This window comes from Rhinolophus sinicus, chromosome 16 (genome assembly GCF_057876585.1).
Source record: "Rhinolophus sinicus isolate RSI-liver-muscle chromosome 16, RSI-T2T, whole genome shotgun sequence".
Taxonomy (NCBI): domain Eukaryota; kingdom Metazoa; phylum Chordata; class Mammalia; order Chiroptera; family Rhinolophidae; genus Rhinolophus; species Rhinolophus sinicus.
The window spans coordinates 3,833,042-3,853,770 of NC_142516.1; the positions used below are offsets into that span (position 1 = coordinate 3,833,042).

General features: G+C 40.7%; 1 protein-coding gene across 8 annotated transcripts in view; it reads left to right on the forward strand.

Annotated features, from left to right (window-relative positions):
* SETX (senataxin) overlaps positions 1-20,729 on the forward strand; it is a 59,894-nt gene that overhangs the window by 7,446 nt on the left and 31,719 nt on the right. For 6 of the 8 annotated variants that reach the window (XM_088793264.1, XM_088793269.1, XM_088793267.1 and 3 more), the window contains exons 4-11: positions 227-437; positions 2,322-2,431; positions 3,688-3,907; positions 5,327-5,446; positions 7,625-7,796; positions 7,930-8,017; positions 8,520-12,677; positions 19,658-19,757. In XM_088793264.1, coding sequence (XP_088649390.1) covers positions 227-437; positions 2,322-2,431; positions 3,688-3,907; positions 5,327-5,446; positions 7,625-7,796; positions 7,930-8,017; positions 8,520-12,677; positions 19,658-19,757 — 5,179 coding nt within the window. The remainder of the gene's footprint in view (positions 1-226; positions 438-2,321; positions 2,432-3,687; positions 3,908-5,326; positions 5,447-7,624; positions 7,797-7,929; positions 8,018-8,519; positions 12,678-19,657; positions 19,758-20,729) is intronic. The other 2 variants (XM_088793272.1, XM_088793273.1) reach the window with 2 other exon arrangements.

The window sequence follows — 20,729 nt, forward strand, 5'->3', positions numbered from 1 at the left end:
TAATAGAGTATAGTTAGGGGTGTTGATATTTGTAGCAAAACCCCACATCTCATGCTCTGTGGACTCATCATGTTCATGTAGCATGAGAGGGGCCATGCTTAGTGACTGTTCCCTTCACATCACTCTAATATGTGCCGTCTAGTACTTTTTTAAATTTCTGAATTTTTGTACTTAGGAAAAGGATAATAAGATAAAAAGCACACTGCCCGTTTTTCTCTTCCTGTAGATTTTATGGGAATTAGAAACCTTACGTCTCATAAATCACTTTGAAAAGTCCATGAGGGCAGAAATTGAAGATGACGATGAGTTATACATAGTGGACATCAATGGAGAGGAGCCGCTGTTCGACTCGACCGGCCAAGACTTTGAAAATAAGCTTCGCGTTCCTCTGCTTGAAATGCTGAAATATCCTTATCTGCTTTTGCATGAGCGTGTTAGTGAGTATCTTGGGTGTTCTGCACGTTATATCAGTTTTATTGTTTCAAGAATCGTAAGAATTTAGGTTTATCTGTATTGAAAATCTGTTTGTTAAACATATAATTAGGATACCTAATAATATTTCTCCCGACATTCTGTTATCAAAGTCTCTAAACATGAACAGCACGTTATGTAGTGAGCGCCATGTACCCACCACATAGATTCTACAGTTGCTGACATCTTGCTATATTTGCTTTATCACATATTGATTTATCTGTCTATTCAGTTAATTTTCATTCTTGTCATTTGTCTATAGCAGAGTTTCTCAACTTGGGCACTGGGACATTTTAGACTGGTTGGTTCTGTGTTGTGGGGGCGGTGCTATCCATCGTAGGATGGTTACCAGCATCCCTGGTCTCTGTCCACTAGGTGCCCTAGCACCCTGCTCTACCCCCACCCTAGTTGTGAAAACCACACATTTCTCCAGACATTGCCAGGTGTCCCTTGGGAGTTGGGGGCAGGGCTGGGGAAAGGCACAGGCCACCTCTGGTTGAGAATTGCTGGTCTGCAGTACTTTTCATTCCTCACTATGGCATGGCCTTTTAAGGGCTGCCTAGATTTTGGTCATTTATATTTGTGTTTCTCAATGTGAATCTCTTAAAAAACATTTTCCTGCTCTGTCAAATCTAACAATACCTGTAAGGCATCTAATATCTCGCCCATATTAGCATTTTCCCAGTAATTAGAAAAGACAGTTTTTGACTGATTTGTTTAAATTAGAGTCAAATCAAGGATCATACATTGCATTTGGTTCATATTTCTTACAGCTCTTTTAATCCAAAACAGTGTATTTATACGTAACACATTTTTCCCCCCTTAACTGACTTATTGAGACTATATGGTTGCTCTATAGAATAATGAACTTTTCTGGGGATTTTTCTGATTGCTTTCTTGTGATGTTATTTAATGTGTGTCTCTGTCCTCTATATTTTCAGTAAATTGTCAAGTTGACCTAAAGATTTGATTAAATAATTCTCTCTAAATAAGTTAAAAATAATTAGATTTTAAAATTTTAACAAGTCATTTTTTCAAACATTTGCTAAAGAATACTATAGCCAGAAAAGCATATAAGCTTGATGATTTTTCTGAAACTAAACACACTTCTGTAGCCACCACCCTGGTAATGAAATGATATCAACACCCCAGGAGTCCCCCTCATGTTTTTCTAGTCGTTACCCCTCCTCCCCAAAGCCAACCACTGTCACTAACAATATTCTTTGAAGCTTGAAAAACTAAAATTGATTCAGCTGATAGGGTAAATGTCTGAGTCTATTCAAGACATTTTTGAAAAAGGAATGAAGAAATTTGCATAAAACAACAGGAATTAGAACAGTGCTGGCATAGATAGTCTAGTGGAACAGTGTAGAGAGTTCAGTAGTAAACCAGATGTATTTGGAGAATTTAGTGTTTGATGATGGTGGCATTTCAAACCAGTGGGGGAAGTGGATTATTCAGTAAATGAGCGTAGGACAAAATAGCTGTGGACTTTCTTTATCACCTCAGTACCAAATAAAGTCCACGTGAATCAAAATGTAAAGTGCTAATGGAATTGGACCTGTAACCACTTGTAAGATACCTTATGGAGATACTCATGCCGAGAGTAAAACAGAGATGTATATACTAGTAAAGTCAGAATAATTCATAGGAGCCACACTGTGACCAAACAGTCTTGCAGATAGGTAAATACTGTTCCTACATGTACACTACTGGCAGTTTATGCCTCACTTAAAAAAAAAGGAACCAGTTTTCATTTACTTACAAAACCTCTGAAGGAGCCAGGCTTAGGGACTCTTGATAAGCGGTGATACTCACCTCGTGTTTCCTGCGGTGTTTCTTCTGTGTAGATGAGTTGTGTGTTGAAGCCCTTTGTCGGATGGAACAGGCCAATTGCTCCTTCCAGGTGTTTGAGAAACATCCCGGGGTCTATTTGTTTCTGGTCCATCCCAATGAAATGGTAAGTGTGGTAGGCAACGGAAGGACGTATTTTATTTTTGCACATAGAGTGAGCTATCGGGGAGGGTTTGGGTGTGTATTTTGTTTAAAAAGTTTGTCAAAATTCTTCTCTCTTTGTAAAATTACTGCAGTTAAGTAGAGGGTGCTGTGGGATCAAAGAAGGAAGAGATCCAAGGGGGTAAGGGAAGACTTCTGACAGGTGATGCTTCTATTTAAAAGACAAATGAGGGGATAATTTGAACTTCTCTCAGTATGTTAACCTGAAGCAATGAAGGGCAGGTCTCTTGTTTTCATTGCCCGCCTGCCCCACTCCAAGCATGTGGAAATACTAGTTAAAATACTTGAAAAAATTATTTTGCTAATAGATGAGATTTTTAAAAGTGTGGGTGGGGAGGGGAGTGAGGGGTGGGGAGGGAATTGAGTTCCTAGGTGCTAGAAATGAAGAGGGACGTGAGAATCGGAACAGTAGGCAGGAGCAGAAGCAGAGAGCAGCACCGGAGGGCTGGAACCTGACCTTGCGCTGGTTGCATGGGTTTCTCCTTTGAGGGTCCTTCTTTTCCTTTTTCAAATTTCCTATGATGGAAAATTACAAACATAAAAAAGTAAAATGATATAATGAACCCCCATATATTCATCACTGAGCTTCATCGATTATCAGTAATACATGGTCAATATTCTGCTCCCCTTTTGGATTAGTTAGAGCAAATCTGAGACACCAGAGCATTTCATCTATAAAATATGTGTCTCTAGAAGATAAGTGCTGGCTTGCTCGACTGATTTATTGATTTATTGATTTACTTACTTTTGCAGTCTGGGTGTGGCTCCTGTTTTATATCCTTAGTTACAGGAGTTCTGTTGAGCTAGTTTTCAGATACTTCTCAAGGGTGGCTCTGTAATTTAGTTGTAATTTTGATGTGGTCATGAGAGTGGGGCGAGCACAGCATTTACCTGCTCTGTCATCTTGACTGGAAGTTGATAAGGACTTTTTAAACAAAACAGTACTATCACCACACCTAAAATAATACTTTTTTAATGTCATGTTTCTAGTCAGTGTTTAGATGAATGGAAATGATTATCTCATAAACGCCTTCTTAGGGTGAGCTAATTTAAATCTGGGTCAGATAAGGTCCACATATTGCATTAATTAGCATTGTATGTCTTTTAAAATCTGTAGGGAACCGTATTTTCTTAACTAGGTTTTTGCTGTATGTCAATAATTGTTTGTTGAATGAAGTAATGAGTGTGTTATGCTTTTAGGTTCGGCGTTGGGCCATCTTAACCGCAAAAGGCTTGGGAAAAGTGGACAGAGATGATTATTATGACTTACAGGAGGTTTTGACTTGCCTTTTCAAAGTCATTGAGTTGGGACTTTTAGAAAGTCCAGACATTTATACTTCTTCTGTCCTTGAGAAGGGTAAACTGATTCTTCTGCCCTCACACATGTATGATGCTACAAACTACAAAAACTATTGGTTAGGTGAGTATTGTCCCTACACAAGTATTATTAGTATTTTCCTATAGTTAGGAGTATCCTGCAAAGGAATTGATCTCTTTTGGTAATCTTTTGAAAATTTGCTAAATACAGGATTTCATAGTTTCCAGCTCTTCTGTCATTAAATTGACAGAACCATTACACATACTGTTTTTAAACATTATTTATCTTAGAAACCATCTGTGTAAGAGGTACGTTTTCAAGTATGGCAAATAGATCTTTTATTTAAAGCAGTATTCAATGTAACAAAATATTAAAAGAACAGTTGGTTTTAATAGGGTTTGATCTATTTAAAAAAGAGGTTTAGGGCCGGCCCGGTGGCTCAGGCAGTTAGAGCTCCGTGCTCCTAACTCTGAAGGCTGCCGGTTCGATTCCCACATGGGCCAGTGGGCTCTCAACCACAAGGTTGCCAGTTCAATTCCTCGAGTCCCGCAAGGGATGGTGGGCTCTGCCCCCTGCAACTAAGATTGAACACGGCACCTTGAGCTGAGCTGCCTCCCGGATGGCTCAGTTGTTGGTTGGAGCGCGGGCTCTCAACCACAAGGTTGCCAGTTCAATTCCTCGACTCCCACAAGTGATGGTGGGCAGCGCCCCCTGCAACTAAAAAATTGAACACGGCACCTTGAGCTGAGCTGCCGCTGAGCTCCCGGATGGCTCAGTTGGTTGGAGCCTGTCCTCTCAACCACAAGGTTGCCGGTTCGACTCCCGCAAGGGATGGTGGGCTGTGCCCCCTGCAACTAGCAACGGCAACTGGACCTGGAGCTGAGCTGTGCCCTCCACAACTAAGACTGCAAGAACAAGAACTTGAAGCTGAACAGAACCCTCCACAACTAAGATTGAAAGGACAACAATTTGACCATTGTTCCCCAATAAAATCCTGTTCCCCTTCCCCAATAAAATCTTTAAAAAAAAAAAAAAAAAAAAAAAAAAAAAAAAAAAAAGAGGTTTAATCCCTCTTTTCCCATCCGTGAAGTATTTCCTGATAGAAAGAGATACGAACTTTGGTTTTCAGCAAGTTCTGCACTGCCTCAAAATAAATCCACCCTACTTGATTGATTCTAAGTCTTACAGCCGGGTGTCATTTGGCAGCGATTGGTACTTGAGATGTGGTGATCTTAAAATTGAAGCCGTCTTAGGTTTGATGAAGTATAAATTGTGTGGTAATTATCTTAGAAACTGTTTTCTAACTAAGTTCATATCATGTTCCCTTTTCATTCTCAAATCAGTCTGAAGTCTTGTTACTTAGGAGCAGTTGTATATGAAAACATCAGTTAACTGTTGAAGGAACTGGAGACTGTTTTGCTTCATCTTTCTGCCTTGTTATTCTTGTATCAACTCAACCAGAGAAGGTATTAGGATGGTGTGACTTAAATCAATTCAAGAAAACTGTAACTGATCTTCCAGGTATTTGCATGTTGCTCACCATTCTTGAAGAGCAAGCCATGGAGTCACTGTTGTTGGGCTCAGACAAAGAGAATGATTTTATGCAGCTAATCCTTCACACCATGGAGAAGCAATCGGATGGTAATGAACTTTATTTGCTGAATGCTTTTGAATACTGTGATGATGATGCATTTTTAAGATACTGATGTCCCTGCAAGAGTTGGGTATATGGTGTGGAGAAAAGAACAATGAACATTTTATGGTTTAGGTCACAGGTTCAGAATTCTAAATTGGAAGGGAACTTTAGAGTTTAATTTAACACTTTACTTTTATAAAAGAGGAGAAGCTGAAGCCCTAGAAGTCAACTTACAGTTACGTGTTGAAACATCTAGTTAGTGATAGAATCAAGACTAGAACCTACAGGAGATAAATTTCTGAAGACCTGGCAGTGAAAATTGTGGAGAAAGCCTCCCTTGTCCTACCGTCACCCTTTTTCCTGGTTTTTCATTTCTTTCTGGTTTCACTGTCCAACCCGGTGACTGCTAGCCAAACGTGGCTATTTGTTGAAATTAACTAAAATCAAATCAAATAAACAGCTACATTTTTTAGTTCTTCACGAGCTCAGTCACCACCTGTGCCTGGTGGCTTCTAGATTAGACAGTGCAGATTAGGAACATTCCCATCGTCATGGCGAGTCCTCTTGGATAGTGCTGCTCGGCTAGGCTAGAAAATAGGGCCTAAAACTTGTAGTCGTGTTGGTTATTAGGCTTCCAACTTTCTTTTGCTCGTGGTTGTGTCAAGCTGATAAGGGAGGAATTATGCTTAAGTGTTTCTAATCTTTTTTATGAGGGAATGAATCAGTGAACACCAAGCATGTCAGATCCTATGAAAACAATGAATATACTTTTTCCCACTTTGACTTTTCTTTAGGCAACTGCAGTATGGATATAAACTCTTTTGTGGGAGATTCTAAGATAAGAAAATGTTGTTCTTTCTGGTGGCATGTATTTTCTTGCTAGATTATTCCTGATTCAGGTTATTACTAATTAGTTTACCAGCATTTACTACATAAATTGTTCATTTCTTTCTGTGTGCCTTGCACAAAACATTTGGTTCCCTCTGTTAACCCAGCTCCCCTAACCTTCAGAATTTGAATTACGTCTTTAAGAAACCTTTCTTAATTGTCTTCACCTAACTGATGGCATTTTTCCTTAATTTGAGAGCTTACCAGACAATGTGGTGTGTCAGCTGCAGTAGAGGCTAAGAAAGTATATGAGAAGGTCTCCACGAATGACTGTATGATAAAAAAGCAGAGTCTAAAAGCCTTGAGGAAAAGGAAGCATAAAGTTCTAGGGTGACTAAATAGCATTACAGTAACAGAGTTAAGGCACTTACCTCAGAGGAGTACTGGAGATTATATTGCTGGGAATGTTTGATGTCGGAGGAAGCTTTTGAGCTGTGCTTGAAGGATAGATAGGATTTTGATTGGTGGTACTAATAGTGAAGGCATTCTGGTTCTCATCTGGGAAAAAGCCAGCCCTCTGTTTTTGCTATAGGTAGGGAATGATTACAGAAGTGTGACAGCTAAAGCTGGAAGGAAACAATAGAGGGACTCTTACAAGTGCTTGACCTTGTAAGGGCTTTCAATTTTCTTGGAAGACATCAATTGAAGGTCTTTGAGTAGAGCAGTATCTTGCCACTGCATATCTGATAGAAAAGAGGGAAAGGACTGGAGGTTAGAGCTTGTGAGTAATGGGAATTCCTAAAAGTAGATACCAACAAAGCCATGTTGAGATGGATGGATGAAGGCTGTGTATTTCTGCTTACCCATTAGCGAAGGGATTCAGACCTTTACATCAGCCAGATGTCACACACAGCTCAAGGTCATGGTAAACCAGACTCTCTGGTAATGTGAGCTTTGTTTAGATCTGTAAATACCAAGGTTTTCTTTCTTTTTTCCCTTTTTCTCTCTACTTTTGTTATTTATTGAAGGAAGGGGGTAAAAAGTTGTAGGAAAAGTTGAGCTGAGTAGGAAAGATCGTTTCAGGTGTGGCAAATGCTGAGAAAGTTGTTTCCCTAAACTGTCTCAATTTGCTCCCTGTTTAAAAATTTCTTAGAGGCATATAGTGTGCTTGAAAAAAATGTAAAACAACTTAAAAATTTGCCAGCTTTTTAAAACTTGTAGTTGGCAATGCTTTGTGTTAAATTACTTGTTGCTCTGGTTTTTGTTGCTAGTGAGATAAAGAATGCTTCATTCTCAATATAGTTTAGTATCTTCTAATTGTTTTGTAATTGGGCAATGACTTCATTGTATTTCAGATGAGAGGGGGGATCCTTTCTGGCCAGCATTACACTGTTTCATGGTGATTCTGGATCGCCTTGGATCTAAGGTCTGGGGTCAACTTATTGATCCTTTTGAGGCATTTCGAACCATTATCAACAACGTGAGCTACAAAAGAGAGATCCAGAATATACGGAAAAGCTCTGTAAGGTTAGTTCCGTTCGTGTGTCAGGATGTAAAAACTCCATAAGGAAGTCTGTTTGTTGTAACTTACTGAACAATAGGGTTTTCTCTTTTTTTTCCTCTTCATTTCCGTAATTTCTATTTATTCTTAATGTTTAAGGACCAAGTTAGAACCGGAGTCCTATCTGGATGATATGGTGACTTGCAGCCAGATTGTATACAATTACAATCCTGAAAAGACCAAAAAGGTATAAAACTTTGAGAATTCAGATGACATTGTATTGCCTTTGTATTGTAAGACAGCGTTTTACACAGTGAGTTGAATTGCCGATTTTGTGATAGGTAGCTATTCTGAATCACCTCTGCCTACAGGCTGTCTCACTGAACAGATGGCTTGTGCATGGGGGAAAATGGACTTTAACTACCATGTGCCCACTTTGGAAAATTCATTTTTTTAAGTGCAGTTAGGAAGAGTGGAAAGTGTATAGGATGGGGAGCTAAGTGACGTGACTAGAAAGCGAAGCCAGCTAAGTAAGGTCAGAGTACATGGAGCCTCTGTAAATTTACCTTTTCCTGAAACCTTAACCTCAGAATTGAACTATTTTTCACTTTACTGGGGAAGGGGGCTATGTGTATGTGTAAACCAAAATAGGAACATTGAGCCATAGATTTTCTTCTTTACAACTTGTGTGCTAAACCTGTCATGAATGATGCTTGTTTATCTGAATGTCAGTATTTCTTTCCTTGTAGGATTCAGGGTGGAGATCAGCCATTTGCCCCGACTATTGTCCTAACATGTATGAAGAAATGGAAACGTTAGCCAGTGTGCTTCAGTCAGATATTGGTCAAGACATGCGTGTTCATAATAGCACGTTTCTGTGGTTCATCCCTTTCGTGCAGTCCCTCATGGACCTTAAGGACTTGGGCGTGGCTTACATAGTATTGGTCATCCATCATCTGCACTCCGAGGTCAAAGGTGTTCTCAATGAGGAAGTAGTCGTGTGTGACAAAGTCACCGAATTCTTTTTTCTAATTTTGGTGTCAGTGATTGAACTCCACAGAAATAAAAAATGTTTGCATCTGCTGTGGGTTAGCGCCCAGAAGTGGGTGGAAGCTGTGGTTAAATGCGCCAAGCTGCCGACCAGCGCCTTTGCACGGAGCTCTGAGAAGTCGTTCAGCAGTGGCTCCAAAGGAACACCGATGGTGTCCTCTGTGTCGCTGCACTCGATGCCGTCAAATTCTGTACAGCTTGCCTGTGTGCAGCTGATTCGAAGTCTCCTTAAAGAAGGTTATCAGCTTGGGCAGCAGACTCTTTGTAAGCAATTCTGGGATAAGCTCAACTTATTCCTGCGAGGAAATTTATCTCTAGGTTGGCAGCTGACTAGTCAGGAAACCCAAGAGTTACAAACTTGTTTAACGCAAATTATTGAAAACATAAAATTCAAAGTTCCACAGTGTAACGCTTTTGTGGATCTGACTCTGTGCAAACCCGCTCCTGCATGTAGCTGTAAAGAAGAAAGTGAACACATTGGGAAGAAGTATAAAAACGTGTACTGTCTGGAAAGTTCTAGCCCAACATTTTCTAAGGAACCAATGAAAGCTGATGCATATCAAGTGCAAGAGAGTGGGTCGAGCAAAGCAAGTAGTACTGTGAAAGAGAATAATGAGCAAAATTATATAAAAGATTCAAAGCTAGAAGACCATCTCTCAGCTGAGTCATGCTTAAAGCAGAGTAGTAAAAACCTTTTCACTGAAGGATCTCACGATCAAGTTAAAAGACATACAGTGAAGCAGGAGTCTGTAAATAACAATTCCTCATATATACCACAGAACTGCCCTTTAAGAAATGGTCCAGAAAGGAGATGTGACAGGGGAAGAGGAATAATGATGTCACCATGTTTGTTGACTGATTCTAGCACTGACTCTCTGGAAAAGGTGTCCACATCAAATGAGGATTTCTCTTCAAAGAATGATATTGGTGAAACCTCAAAAGCAAAAAGTGAGGCCCAGAAAGATGAAATCTGTGCTAAGTTATCACATGTAATAAAGCAATACAGGAAAAGTACCTCGGTTGATAATGCTATGAAATCAGAGGGAAACCTGACTGTATCTGACATGGAGAATTTCTATTCCAGGAAAACTACAGGAGGTCAGAAAGGGGATAGCTTCCTCCACAATCTCTCTTTAGACCGTGATGGTATTCTGGATGATAAAAATGGAGAACAAAAATCTCATAACAGTTTGTTGCTGAAAAAGAAACAATTGAAGAATGAAGAGTTAGATGTTTTCTCTTCCCATGAATACGATTGTCAAATACAGGAATGTCATACTGATAAAGATTTGATCTCATTTACAGAAATGACCAGTACTTTCGTGCATGAAACATCTTCCTTTAAAGATCCTGTGACTGTACTTGAATCAAGAGATAAAGAAATGAGCAAGAGTACCGATCGGGTTTCTTCTAAGTCGAGAGAACAGACCCTTAGCAGCTGTCCCAAGTCTGATACCTTAACAGATGCTCAGATAGACCTCCACAAATTATCTTTAGGAGCTCAAGCCGGTGTTAATAAGTTTCCATCAGATTCACCTCAAAAACGCTCATCCCAGCTGCAAAGAAAAGTAAAAGACAAAAGAAGTTTCACAGCCAACCGAAAGAATGTCGGAGAAACCTGCCATGGACAAATTATTATTATTTCAGATTCTGATGATGATGGTGATGATGATGAAAGAATTCTTGATTTTGAGAAACACATTATTAAACAAGATAAAATATGCATTAAGAAAGAATGTCCACAGCAGCATACTTCAATAGCTAATATGAATGTGGATAGGAAACTAATAAAGAAAGAAAATACAAATTCCCCTTCACTGTTTGATGAATGTGAATCTCAGCTTTTTGAGTTTGAAAGCCAACAGGATGTGTTTTCAGTGTGGCAAGATCAGAAACCAGACAATAAGAATTCAGTGCAAGGGGATGGAAAAAACTCATGGTTGACCCATATGGTTGATATCACAAATGATTGGGGTTATGACACAGATTATCCTATGTCCGAAGAAGTTACTACAGAAGGAGCAGAGGGTGTTGAAGAGCATGCAGGACCACAGAGCAGTCGGATGTCTGTTGAGGTATTTTGTGGAATTGAGGTAAAAAAACCAAAGCGAAAACAATGTGAAAAACCTAAGGACGAGGGTTTTCCTTTAAGGCCTTCATCTTATGACAGAAAGGAGGATCAGTCTGATAAGGGACAGCTGACCAGAAATGATCGTAAAGGTATAGACTTAAGGACCACAACTGCCAGATCAAGTATTCAGAGAAGCACCACAGTTCCCCTAGAGAAGTCGTCTCCAAAGCTTCACGGTTATTCTAGAAGCAGTAGGAGAGTCCCAGCTTCTAAAACTCCTAAGAAAACACATTCAGATACCAAAAAAGGGCACAATAAAAGTTCAAATTACATAAGTTGTAGGACAACTCCTGCTATCGTGCCACCAAAGAAGTTTCGCCAGTGTCCGGAACCAGCTTCCAAAGCTGAGAAACTTGGTCTGAAAAAGCGTCCTCGTAAGGTATGTGAGTTGTCTCAGCGATCTTTAGACTGTATAGGTCAGTTACGTGACCACGGCAAAACTGTTGGAGTAGTTGATACCCGAAAAAAGACTAAGCTAATTTCTCCTCAGACTCTTCCTGGCAAAAATAAGAAACTGCTTAAGAGTCAGGGTTTTCAGTTGCAGAGGCAGGTGCGACCCAAATCACAGCAAAATAGACCAGGACTTTCTGATGAGAGGAAGGTTACTACAGGAGCAGGGCCACATGCAGCATCGAGTGCTGACATTTCTGTGCCCAGATCAGACCGGTCAGGTTCCAGTAGTAAAGGAGGAGCTGAGGTAATTGCTAAATTACCAAAACGTGTTTCTTTTGAACAGGAACCTATGAAAGCAAAGTACGTTTCTCAGGTGACTGGCAGTCCTCACCATTTGAACCAGTGTAATTCTGTGGTGCTAAATGGGAGAACACCAACGAATGAAACAACTCTCTCTACTTCAGAGGACCCTTCGGGTGGAGGTGACCTAACTGTCCACTTAGAGGTGGCAGCTTTGCAAAAGGGAGAGCCTGAGCCCAGTAGTGACATGGAGGAAGATAAAATATTTTTGACACAGTGTGACCCTGAAGACATGGATTTGTGTTCACAAATGCAGAATGAGGATGAACTCATCGAAGTAGTTCATGGACAAGAGACGGTTCAGGTTGAAGATTTTCTCAGTCGGCCCCAGTTGGAGTCTTTGAGTGGCACAACATGTAAGTACAAAGATTGTCTCGAAACTATGAAAAACCAGGGCGAGTACTGCCCAAAACACACTGAAACTAAAGCAGCCGATGAAGACGTGTTTCGAAAACCTGCCTTGCCTCTGTCTGCATTGAAACCATTGAGACCTTCCACAACGAAGATTTTTAGCTCAAGTACCACCTCACGAACTGCTCATCTTTCCAGGTCTTTGGAAAATGCCCCAGCTATAAAAAATAAGGCAAATGGGGTCCAGTCCATTTTGAAAGCGCCACTGCCAGCCTGTATGGTGTCTCAGAAACCAGTGGGGGAAGCGAAGAGTTCGTGCAACGTCCTTCGCTCTCCAACTCCAAGCAACTCCAACAGGCAAGGTTATAAACTCCCGCTGGGTGAGAGGAAACCTTTCTCGGCCTCTCCAGTAAATATTCTCTTTTCGTCACAGTCCATCTCTGACGCCTTCCTTAAAGAGATCTTAAAATGGAAATACGAAATGTTCGTGAACTTCGATCAGTGTGGGCCCCCAGCAGGTCTTTGTCAGGCCATCTCAAGACCCGTGCCTGTCAGATTTCAAGATTATGGAGATTATTTGGATGTGTTTTTCCCTTTGTTGATACTGAATACGTTTGAAACCGTAAGTATGTGTTTTAATTCTGTACCTGTACAGACTTGGAAGTCGCTTCTCTTTCCCATGCTGAGTGATAGAGTCCAGGGGCCAATACGGACCTCACTGTGATTGAGATGTAGCTTGTAGGTTTCACGTTGAACAGACATTTGTGCCAGACACTGTTCTAGAAGCTGGTGGTGGTACAGGGGAAACATTTTCTTAACCTCTGCTCTCTGGAGCTTACAGACAATTCAGAGTGCTAATGCACCAAGTTCAGGGGTAGCCCAGGAGGAAATGGTTTTCAGTGCAAAGGGAGGGGAAGACTTCTCAGAGGAGACAGTCTCCCACATCCATTTTATTTTATTTTTTGAAAAGTAATGTAGACCTTTACTCAAGTTTTCTTGAGGAGGTTGGCAAAGGGTAAATTACAATGAACAGAACAAAGCAATATATCCTGAATTTCTCCTAACGCTCTGTCCTTCCCATTTCTTACTCATCGTAGCACCTGCTTTTTCCCTGTAGCTGTCCCCCCTCCCACCACGTCCGGTCCTTGTCTCGTCCTCCCTGACGAGTGCCAAATAAAATACAGGATTCCCACTGAGGTCTTCACCTCAGAAACACAGCTCATAATTCCTTAGTGTCAGCATCCAACAGCATTTTGAAGGGTGTTTTGGTGTTCTCAAAACAGTAAGGGATTTTTACTTTTTCAAATTTTTTAAAAAGCAAAAAAACCCAAACCCAAGTATGTGGTAAGACTTAAAAACAAAACCAAGCACACTGAAGTCAGTATTCATGTGTTCACTCACTTGACAGGTATTTGGGTGCCTGATACCCGCCGCGTGCTGTACAGGCCTGGGAGGTAAAGGGAGCGAGACAGACGCGGCCTGTGCCATCTGGGAGTGGTCCTCTCCGATCGGGATGAGGGCTGTCGTGTGATCGGGAGAGAGGGCACTTTAGACTGAGAAGTCAGACAGCTGCTGTGAGCAGCGTGTTTACACCGAGAGCAGAAGGACTCGGCCATGGGAAGTAGATTCCAGGCAGAGGGAGTGCAAAGACACGAAGGTCAAGTTTCCAGGCAGAGGGAGTGCAAAGACACTAAGGTCAAGTGTGTTGACAAAAGAAATGTACGGCCCAAAGGGGCACACCTGCTGCAGTAGGAGGTGGTCCAGGGTATTGGTGACCCTTGTCAAGGTCAGTGCCTTCTAGACAGCATATCAGTACATCTGGAGGGTGCCCTTGAATCTCTCATATCAATTCATGCCCCAAATTTTAGCCATTGTTTTTAAGACTTAATTATTTACTAGTGTTTTCTGAAGCCTTAGAAACACCTCATTGACAATCCTCAATCTCTGTCTGTAACACAAAGTGAAATATTTGTATTAGAAGAATTTTCTTCTCAGAGAACAATTGTTAGCTCAGTGAGCAGTACGTACAGTAAAATAAGCTGGGGGAAATGTTATTCATTTTGAAGCTTATTTTTTTCTTTAACCTTTTGCTCTTGCTGGAAAGCACTAAATTGCTTAGACGTCATTCATAGCCCATATGTTTAGGACAGACACATTTCTGATTTTATTTTTCTCTGCATGTAGAGGTATTTCTATATTCCTTTTTAAATTATTTTTTAAACTTTTATTTGTTTGTGTTTTTCCGGGACCCATCTGTTCCAAGTCAAGTAGTTGTTTCAATCTAGTTGTGGAGGGCGCAGCTCACAGTGGCCCATGTGGGGATCGAACCAGCAACCTTGTTGTTAAGAGCTCATGCTCTAATCAACTGAACTAACCGGCCGCCCCACTCTATATTCCTTTTTAAGATTTCTTCCTTTCAGGACATTTTTGTAGCCCTAGTCTTTTCAAAGTAATGAGCGCAAGTTTCATTTGTACAAAGTTTAAAATAGTCAAATACTTCTGTAAGGCCCATTATAAAAAACAGCAGGCACCCCCCCCCCCAAGTAACCATTTTTGATTCTTAATGGATCCTTTTGATACTTCTATATTTCTGAATAACATGCCACTATTGTGACTTGTTCATTTTTCAGCTTTAGACATTTTCTGTTAGTTTCTGCTACAGGAAGTCCGCTCTCTCCCAGCCCTACCTTCACTCACACACCTTTCCTGTTCCCTCATTCTCACAATGGAGTTGTCTTGGAATTTTAGGTCAGTGTTTGTTATTGTTTTGACTATATAAAAGTTGTGCACAGCTAAGTCAAGTAGTATATTATAACTACTTTTCCTTTCCTTCCCAACTCTTTGTTTTCTCTGGATTTGTTTCATTTACTTAGTTTCCTGTATACTTATTGCTAAATTAGCTTCAGACTCTTTTGGATGTTTTAACGGTCGTTATGATCAGACACATCCAGTAATCTGGATTTACCGTGGTTATCCTGAAATGCCATCCTCATCCTGGGGTTGCATTTCCTTTCCTGTGTTGGATCGGTCTCCTGTACCCCAGGTGTCTTCCTTGCATGAGCCCTCAGTGTAGTAAGGCATATCCTTCAAACTTTCTGAGAAAAGGATGTGTGGGAGGGACATTTTTGAAACCTTGTGTGTCTTAAAATGTAGTCACCACATTTGCTTTAATTTTGTTTGTATTTTCCATCATGGCACCGGTAGTCTTGGATAATAAGTTTCATCATTGATGAAGGCCAGTTGTAGATTTTTTTTTAAAAAAGATTTTATTGGGGAAGGGGAACAGGACTTTATTGGGGAATGGTGTGTACTTCCAGGCCTTTTCTCCAAGTCAAGTTGTTGTCCTTTCAATCTTACTTGTGGAGGGCGCAGCTCAGCTCCAGGTCCAGTTGCCGTTGCTAGTTGCAAGGGGCACAGCCCACCATCCCTTGCGAGAGTTGAACCAGCAACCTTGTGGTTGAGAGGACTCGCTCCAACCAACTGAGCCATCCGGGAGCTCAGCGGCAGCTCGGCTCAAGGTGCCGTGTTCAATCTTAGTTGCAGGGGGTGGAGCCCACCATCCCTTGTGGGACTCGAGGAGTTGAACCGGCAACCTTGTGGTTGAGAGCCCACTGGCCCATGTGGGAATCGAACCGGCAGCCTTCGGAGTTAGGAGCATGGAACTGTAACTGCCTGAGCCACCAGGCCGGCCCCCCAGTTGTAGATTTAAATACTTAACAACTAAACTGTTACATTTAGATAAAACACTCAAGCCCAAAAGGTAATTTATGTTAGTTTTTTTCCTAATTGAAAACCAGAACGACTTATTTACACAAGTAGTCTTCTTTCTAAATTTGGGATTGTCCCCTTTCTTTCTCAGAAGATCCTCACGGGTGCTTCTGAATTTGAGGTTTTGGGAAATGGGTGCAGAGGTTTAGAAGTTGGCAGGATGACGTGCTGGTGAGAATTTGCACCAGTCTGGGTCATTTGGACTTGCCGGGAGTGCTGTTCTCAGTGCTGCCCACCAGTGCTCACGCTTACTGGAGATGCTTTCTAGCTGCAGTGTGCCGTTTAGTGGCCCCAGGGGGCTGCTGGGCCTGGGAATGTGGCTGGTGAGACTGAGGGATGGAGTTTGTGCCCAGCTCTCTGTCCGAAGGCAGACATTGCGTTATTTGCTGTCCTTTTAAATTGGTTAAGATGTGTTTTATGACCGGGGGGAGGGGGGGTCTGTTTTGGTGAATGTCCGGTGTGAGCTTTAGAAGAATGCATATTTAATCTGCATATTTAATCTGCTGTTGTTGGTTGAAGTAGCCTATAGATGGCATTTATATCAGGCTGGTGGAGGGTGCTTTTGAATTTAACTATGTCTACTAATTTTCTGCCTGCTGGACCAGTCCATTTCTGATAGAGTGTTAGTCTCCAACTAAAACACTGGGTTGATCTATTTCTTTTTGCAGGTCCATCAGTTTTTGCCTCCCTTAGTTTGATGCTGTTATTAGGCACATGCATATGAAGGCTTATCATGACTTCCTGGAATATTGACCCATTTGTCATTTTGTGATGCCCCTTTTTATCCCTGATCACTTGCCTTGCCCTGAGGTCTGCTCTGTCACAAATTAATATAGCTACTCCCCTTTCTTTTTTTAAAATTGCTTCTTCTCTTGTGCACGGTTGAAATGTAGACAATGAGAAGTTTTTTCAAAATCCTATCTGGCTTTAGCTGTCAGTCACTAGCTTTATTGCCTTGGGCATGTTACTGGAATGCTCTCAGTTTCTTCTACTGGCAACAGTATCTGCTAACAGGGTGTAGAGGTGTTAAGAAACGTGTAAATTGCCCTGTGTGATACTATCCCACTTCTTTTTGATTACCATTAGCGTGTTTTATCTTTCTCCATCCCTTTAACCTATAAATGTGTCTATATTTAAAGTGAGTTTCTTGTAGACAGCATATAATTGGGTGTTATTTTTTTAATCTATTCTGATAATCTTTTATTTGGTATATTTAGACCATTGACATTTAAGGTGATTCCTGATACCAGTAGATTAATTTTTGCCATATTTGTTACTACTTTCTATTTATTGCTCTTGTTCCTTTCTCCTGTATTTGTCTTCCATGCTTTCTCTGCCTTTGGGATTTCTTTCTTTCTCTTCTTTTCTCCCCCTCCCCCTCCCCCTCCCCCTCTTATCTTTTTACTGGGGAATATTGAGGAACAGTGTGATTTTTTTTCTAGGACCCATCAGCTCCATGTCAAGTTGTTTTCAGTCTAGTTGTTGGGGAAGCTCAGCTCCCAAGTCAAGTTGTTTTCCATCTAGTTGTGGAGGGCACAGCTCACTGGCCCATGTGGAAGTTGAACTGGTGTTAGAAGCTGCTGTGCTCTAACCACTGAGTCAATCAGCCACCCTCTTTTGTGGTTTTCAATTGAGTGTTTTATCTATTTTCTCTTTTTCCTTAGCACTTAACTTCATTTAGTGGTTTCCCTAGAGCTTGCAATATATATTTACAAATAATCCATGTCCACTTTCATGGGCAGTGTGAGTACCTTATAACAACAAAAGATTTCTAATTCTTCCTTCCCATCCCTTGTATCATTACTATCATTTATTTCACTTATACGTAAGCATAATAAGCATGTATATGTATACATAAGCATACGTAATTGAATACATTGTTGCTACTTTGAATAAACTGTCTATTGGATCAACTAAGTATAAGTAACAGAAGTTTTACCGTCACTTGCTCCTCCTTCCGTGCTCTTCCTTTGTTTATCTAGATCCAAGTTTCTGACCTATAAAATTTTCCTTCTCCCTAAAGGTCTTTTAACATTTCTTGCAAGATAAATTTAATGGTGACAAATTTTCTCAATTTTAGTTTGTCTGAGAGAGTAATTCTCCTCTTTTGAAGGGTAATTTTGCAGGGTTCAGCATTCTAGGCTGGTGTTTTTTTTCTCTCAACAGTTTAAATATTTCACTCCACTCACTTCTTGTTTGAATGGTTGTTGAGAAGTCCGGTGTAATCCTTATCTTCTGTCCTCTATTGGTAAGGTGTTGTTGTTTTTCCTATTGGCTTCTTTCAAGATTTTTCTTTATTTTTGATATGTCATATTCCTGACTTTTGACTATGATATGCCTTGGTGTGGTTTTTTGGCATTTATTCTGCTCTGTGTTTTTTGAGCTTCCTGGATCTGTGATTGGGTGTCTGACATTAATTTGGGGAAACTCAGTCATTATTGCTTCAAATATTGCTTCTGTTCCTTCCTCTCTTTCTTCTTGTGTTCCCATTATATGCACGTTGTACCTTTTGCAGTTGCCTCACAGTTCTCGGATATTCTGTTGTTTTTCACCTAGGTTTTTGTTTTTTGTTTTTTTCTCTCTGCTTTTCAGCTTTGGTAGTTTCAATTGCTGTAGCCTGAAGCTCGGAGAGTCTTTCCTCACCCATGTCCAGTCTACTAATGAGTCCATCAGAGGCGTTCTTATTCTTCATTTCTGTTCCAATGTTTTTTATCTCTAGTATTTCTTTTTTATTCTTTCTTAGAATTTATATCTCTCCACTTACATTATTCATCTATTCTTGCATAGTCTACTTTTTCCATTAAACTCTTCACATGTTACAGTTTTGAAAATTTCTGGTCTGATAATTCCAACACCCCTGCCATATCTGACTCTGGTTCTATTGCTTGCTCCCTCTCTTCAGACTGTGAGTCCTGCCTTTGAGTACACCTTGTAATTTTTGTTGAAAGGTAGACATGATATACTGGTTAAAAGGAACAGCAGTAAATAGGCCTTTAGTAATGTGAGCTGTGGGGAAGGGGGACGTGTTCTGTTGTCCTATGTTAAGGGCTCTGTCATTTAATGAGCCTGTGCCTCTGCACTGTGAACCTTGTGCGTTTGTCGGTTCCCCCACCTCCTTAGGTGGGACAGGATGGCTGGAATGGGCCCAAGTTGATTATCTCTCTTCCCCCAAGTGTATCAGGTACTGATAAAACGCCAGCAGTGAGGCTCTGGTATTTCCCCATAGAGCAAGCCTTGTTAAGAAGCTCCGAAGGCTCTGGTGTATTTCAGAATGGTTTCTTTTCTCCTCTCCCTGCTGGAAGCAAAGGGATTTTTCTCCCCATATTCAGTGAGGTCCTGGTAGAGCTCCTAGAGGTAAAACTCACCAAAGTGTGGGGCGCCCTTATGACTGTGTCCCCCGAGTTTTTAACACTTGGAATTGTCCATGCTGAGTGTCCAGCACTTTGACAGTTACACTTCAGGTTTTCTTGTCCTGACACAGGTTTCTACTTAACGGTTCTGCTCAGGTAAGTTGTGATTGTCTGTACCCACCTGTCTGTCCAGGTTGTGGGCAGCGATTTGCCCTGTGACCTCAGTTCTCTGGTTGAATCTAAGAAGAGTTGTTGATTTGCAGCTTGTTCAGATTTTTAGTTGTTGTTAGGATGGAGTGGCGACTTCCTAGTTCCTTACATGCGGAACTGAAAGCTGGAAGTCCCAAATTAATTTGGAGTGTTTCTGTCACCTGAGATTCTAAGTTCTGGATTTTACTATTGCTTACTTTGGAAACTTTGCGCTTTAGTATTGACTCTCCAGAATGTGCTTGCTTTCTTAATTTGCTTTTACTGCTTTGTATAGGTGGCACAGGAGTGGGGCAGCTCTCCAAATAAAGACAAACTCCATCAGCTGCGTTTACGAAAATTCCCTGCAGATTATAAAAAATACTGGGAGTTTGTGGGTAAGTCCTTTCTTATGTAACTTGGAACATATCGTATAATAATCGGAGATTGCTGTTTGCAGAAACATTATCATCGTTTGACTTTTCTGGGACATCGGTTTCCTAAGCTAAATTTGTAAGCTCTAACAAAGAGTGTTTATAGTGTTAATTAATGCGGGTAGTTACCAGGACGGTTATAAATATAAGAAGTATTTAGCTTAACCATTCTGTAATTAGAAAACCACAGGCCAAAGTGTCCATGGAAGCTGGACATGGGAGAGAGGCTGAGTGAAGGGGGCTTGATCAGGGAGGGGTGGGGGGTTATAATAATAGTGGTTATAGATTCTGCGTAAATCTTCCTGATATGTGAAACACTATCTCATTTATGTATTAGTTATAAATAAACCACCATTCAGAACTCTTTAAAATAAAAAGTATAAATCCACCCCGCACCCCCCAAAAAACATCCTACTCCATGTTTTTTCTTTGCTAAGAAAAGAAGCATGTGTATATATTTTTGGGGAAAGGTAGTATATATTCAATGTAGAACATTCAGATAATATTAGCCAGCAGTAAAATAAACATCACCCACAATTCCCGTTACGCAGAGGTAACGCTATGAGCATAGCGTGTATGTTACTGTCAGGCTTCTGTTGGCCTGTGTGAATTGTGTGTGTGGCAGGTGGGGGTGGACGGGGGTCATTTTGCCTATTTTGTGGCCATTCATTTATTCAGCAAACATTTACTGGCTTTATTTATATACTGTCTGATACTGTATGACTCTAGATGCTGGGTGCCTAGCTATAAAGAAAACAAAACGCCTGCCTTCATGAAGCTTACATTTGACTTAATTTCATTTAAAATATTGTAGATGTCTTTTCAGAGGTATTAAATAATGACAGTATATTTAATATTTTTGTTATTCCATTGTAAGCGTATTTCATAGTCCATTTATCCAGTCATTTCTAGTTAGACCTGTACATTGTTTACAGT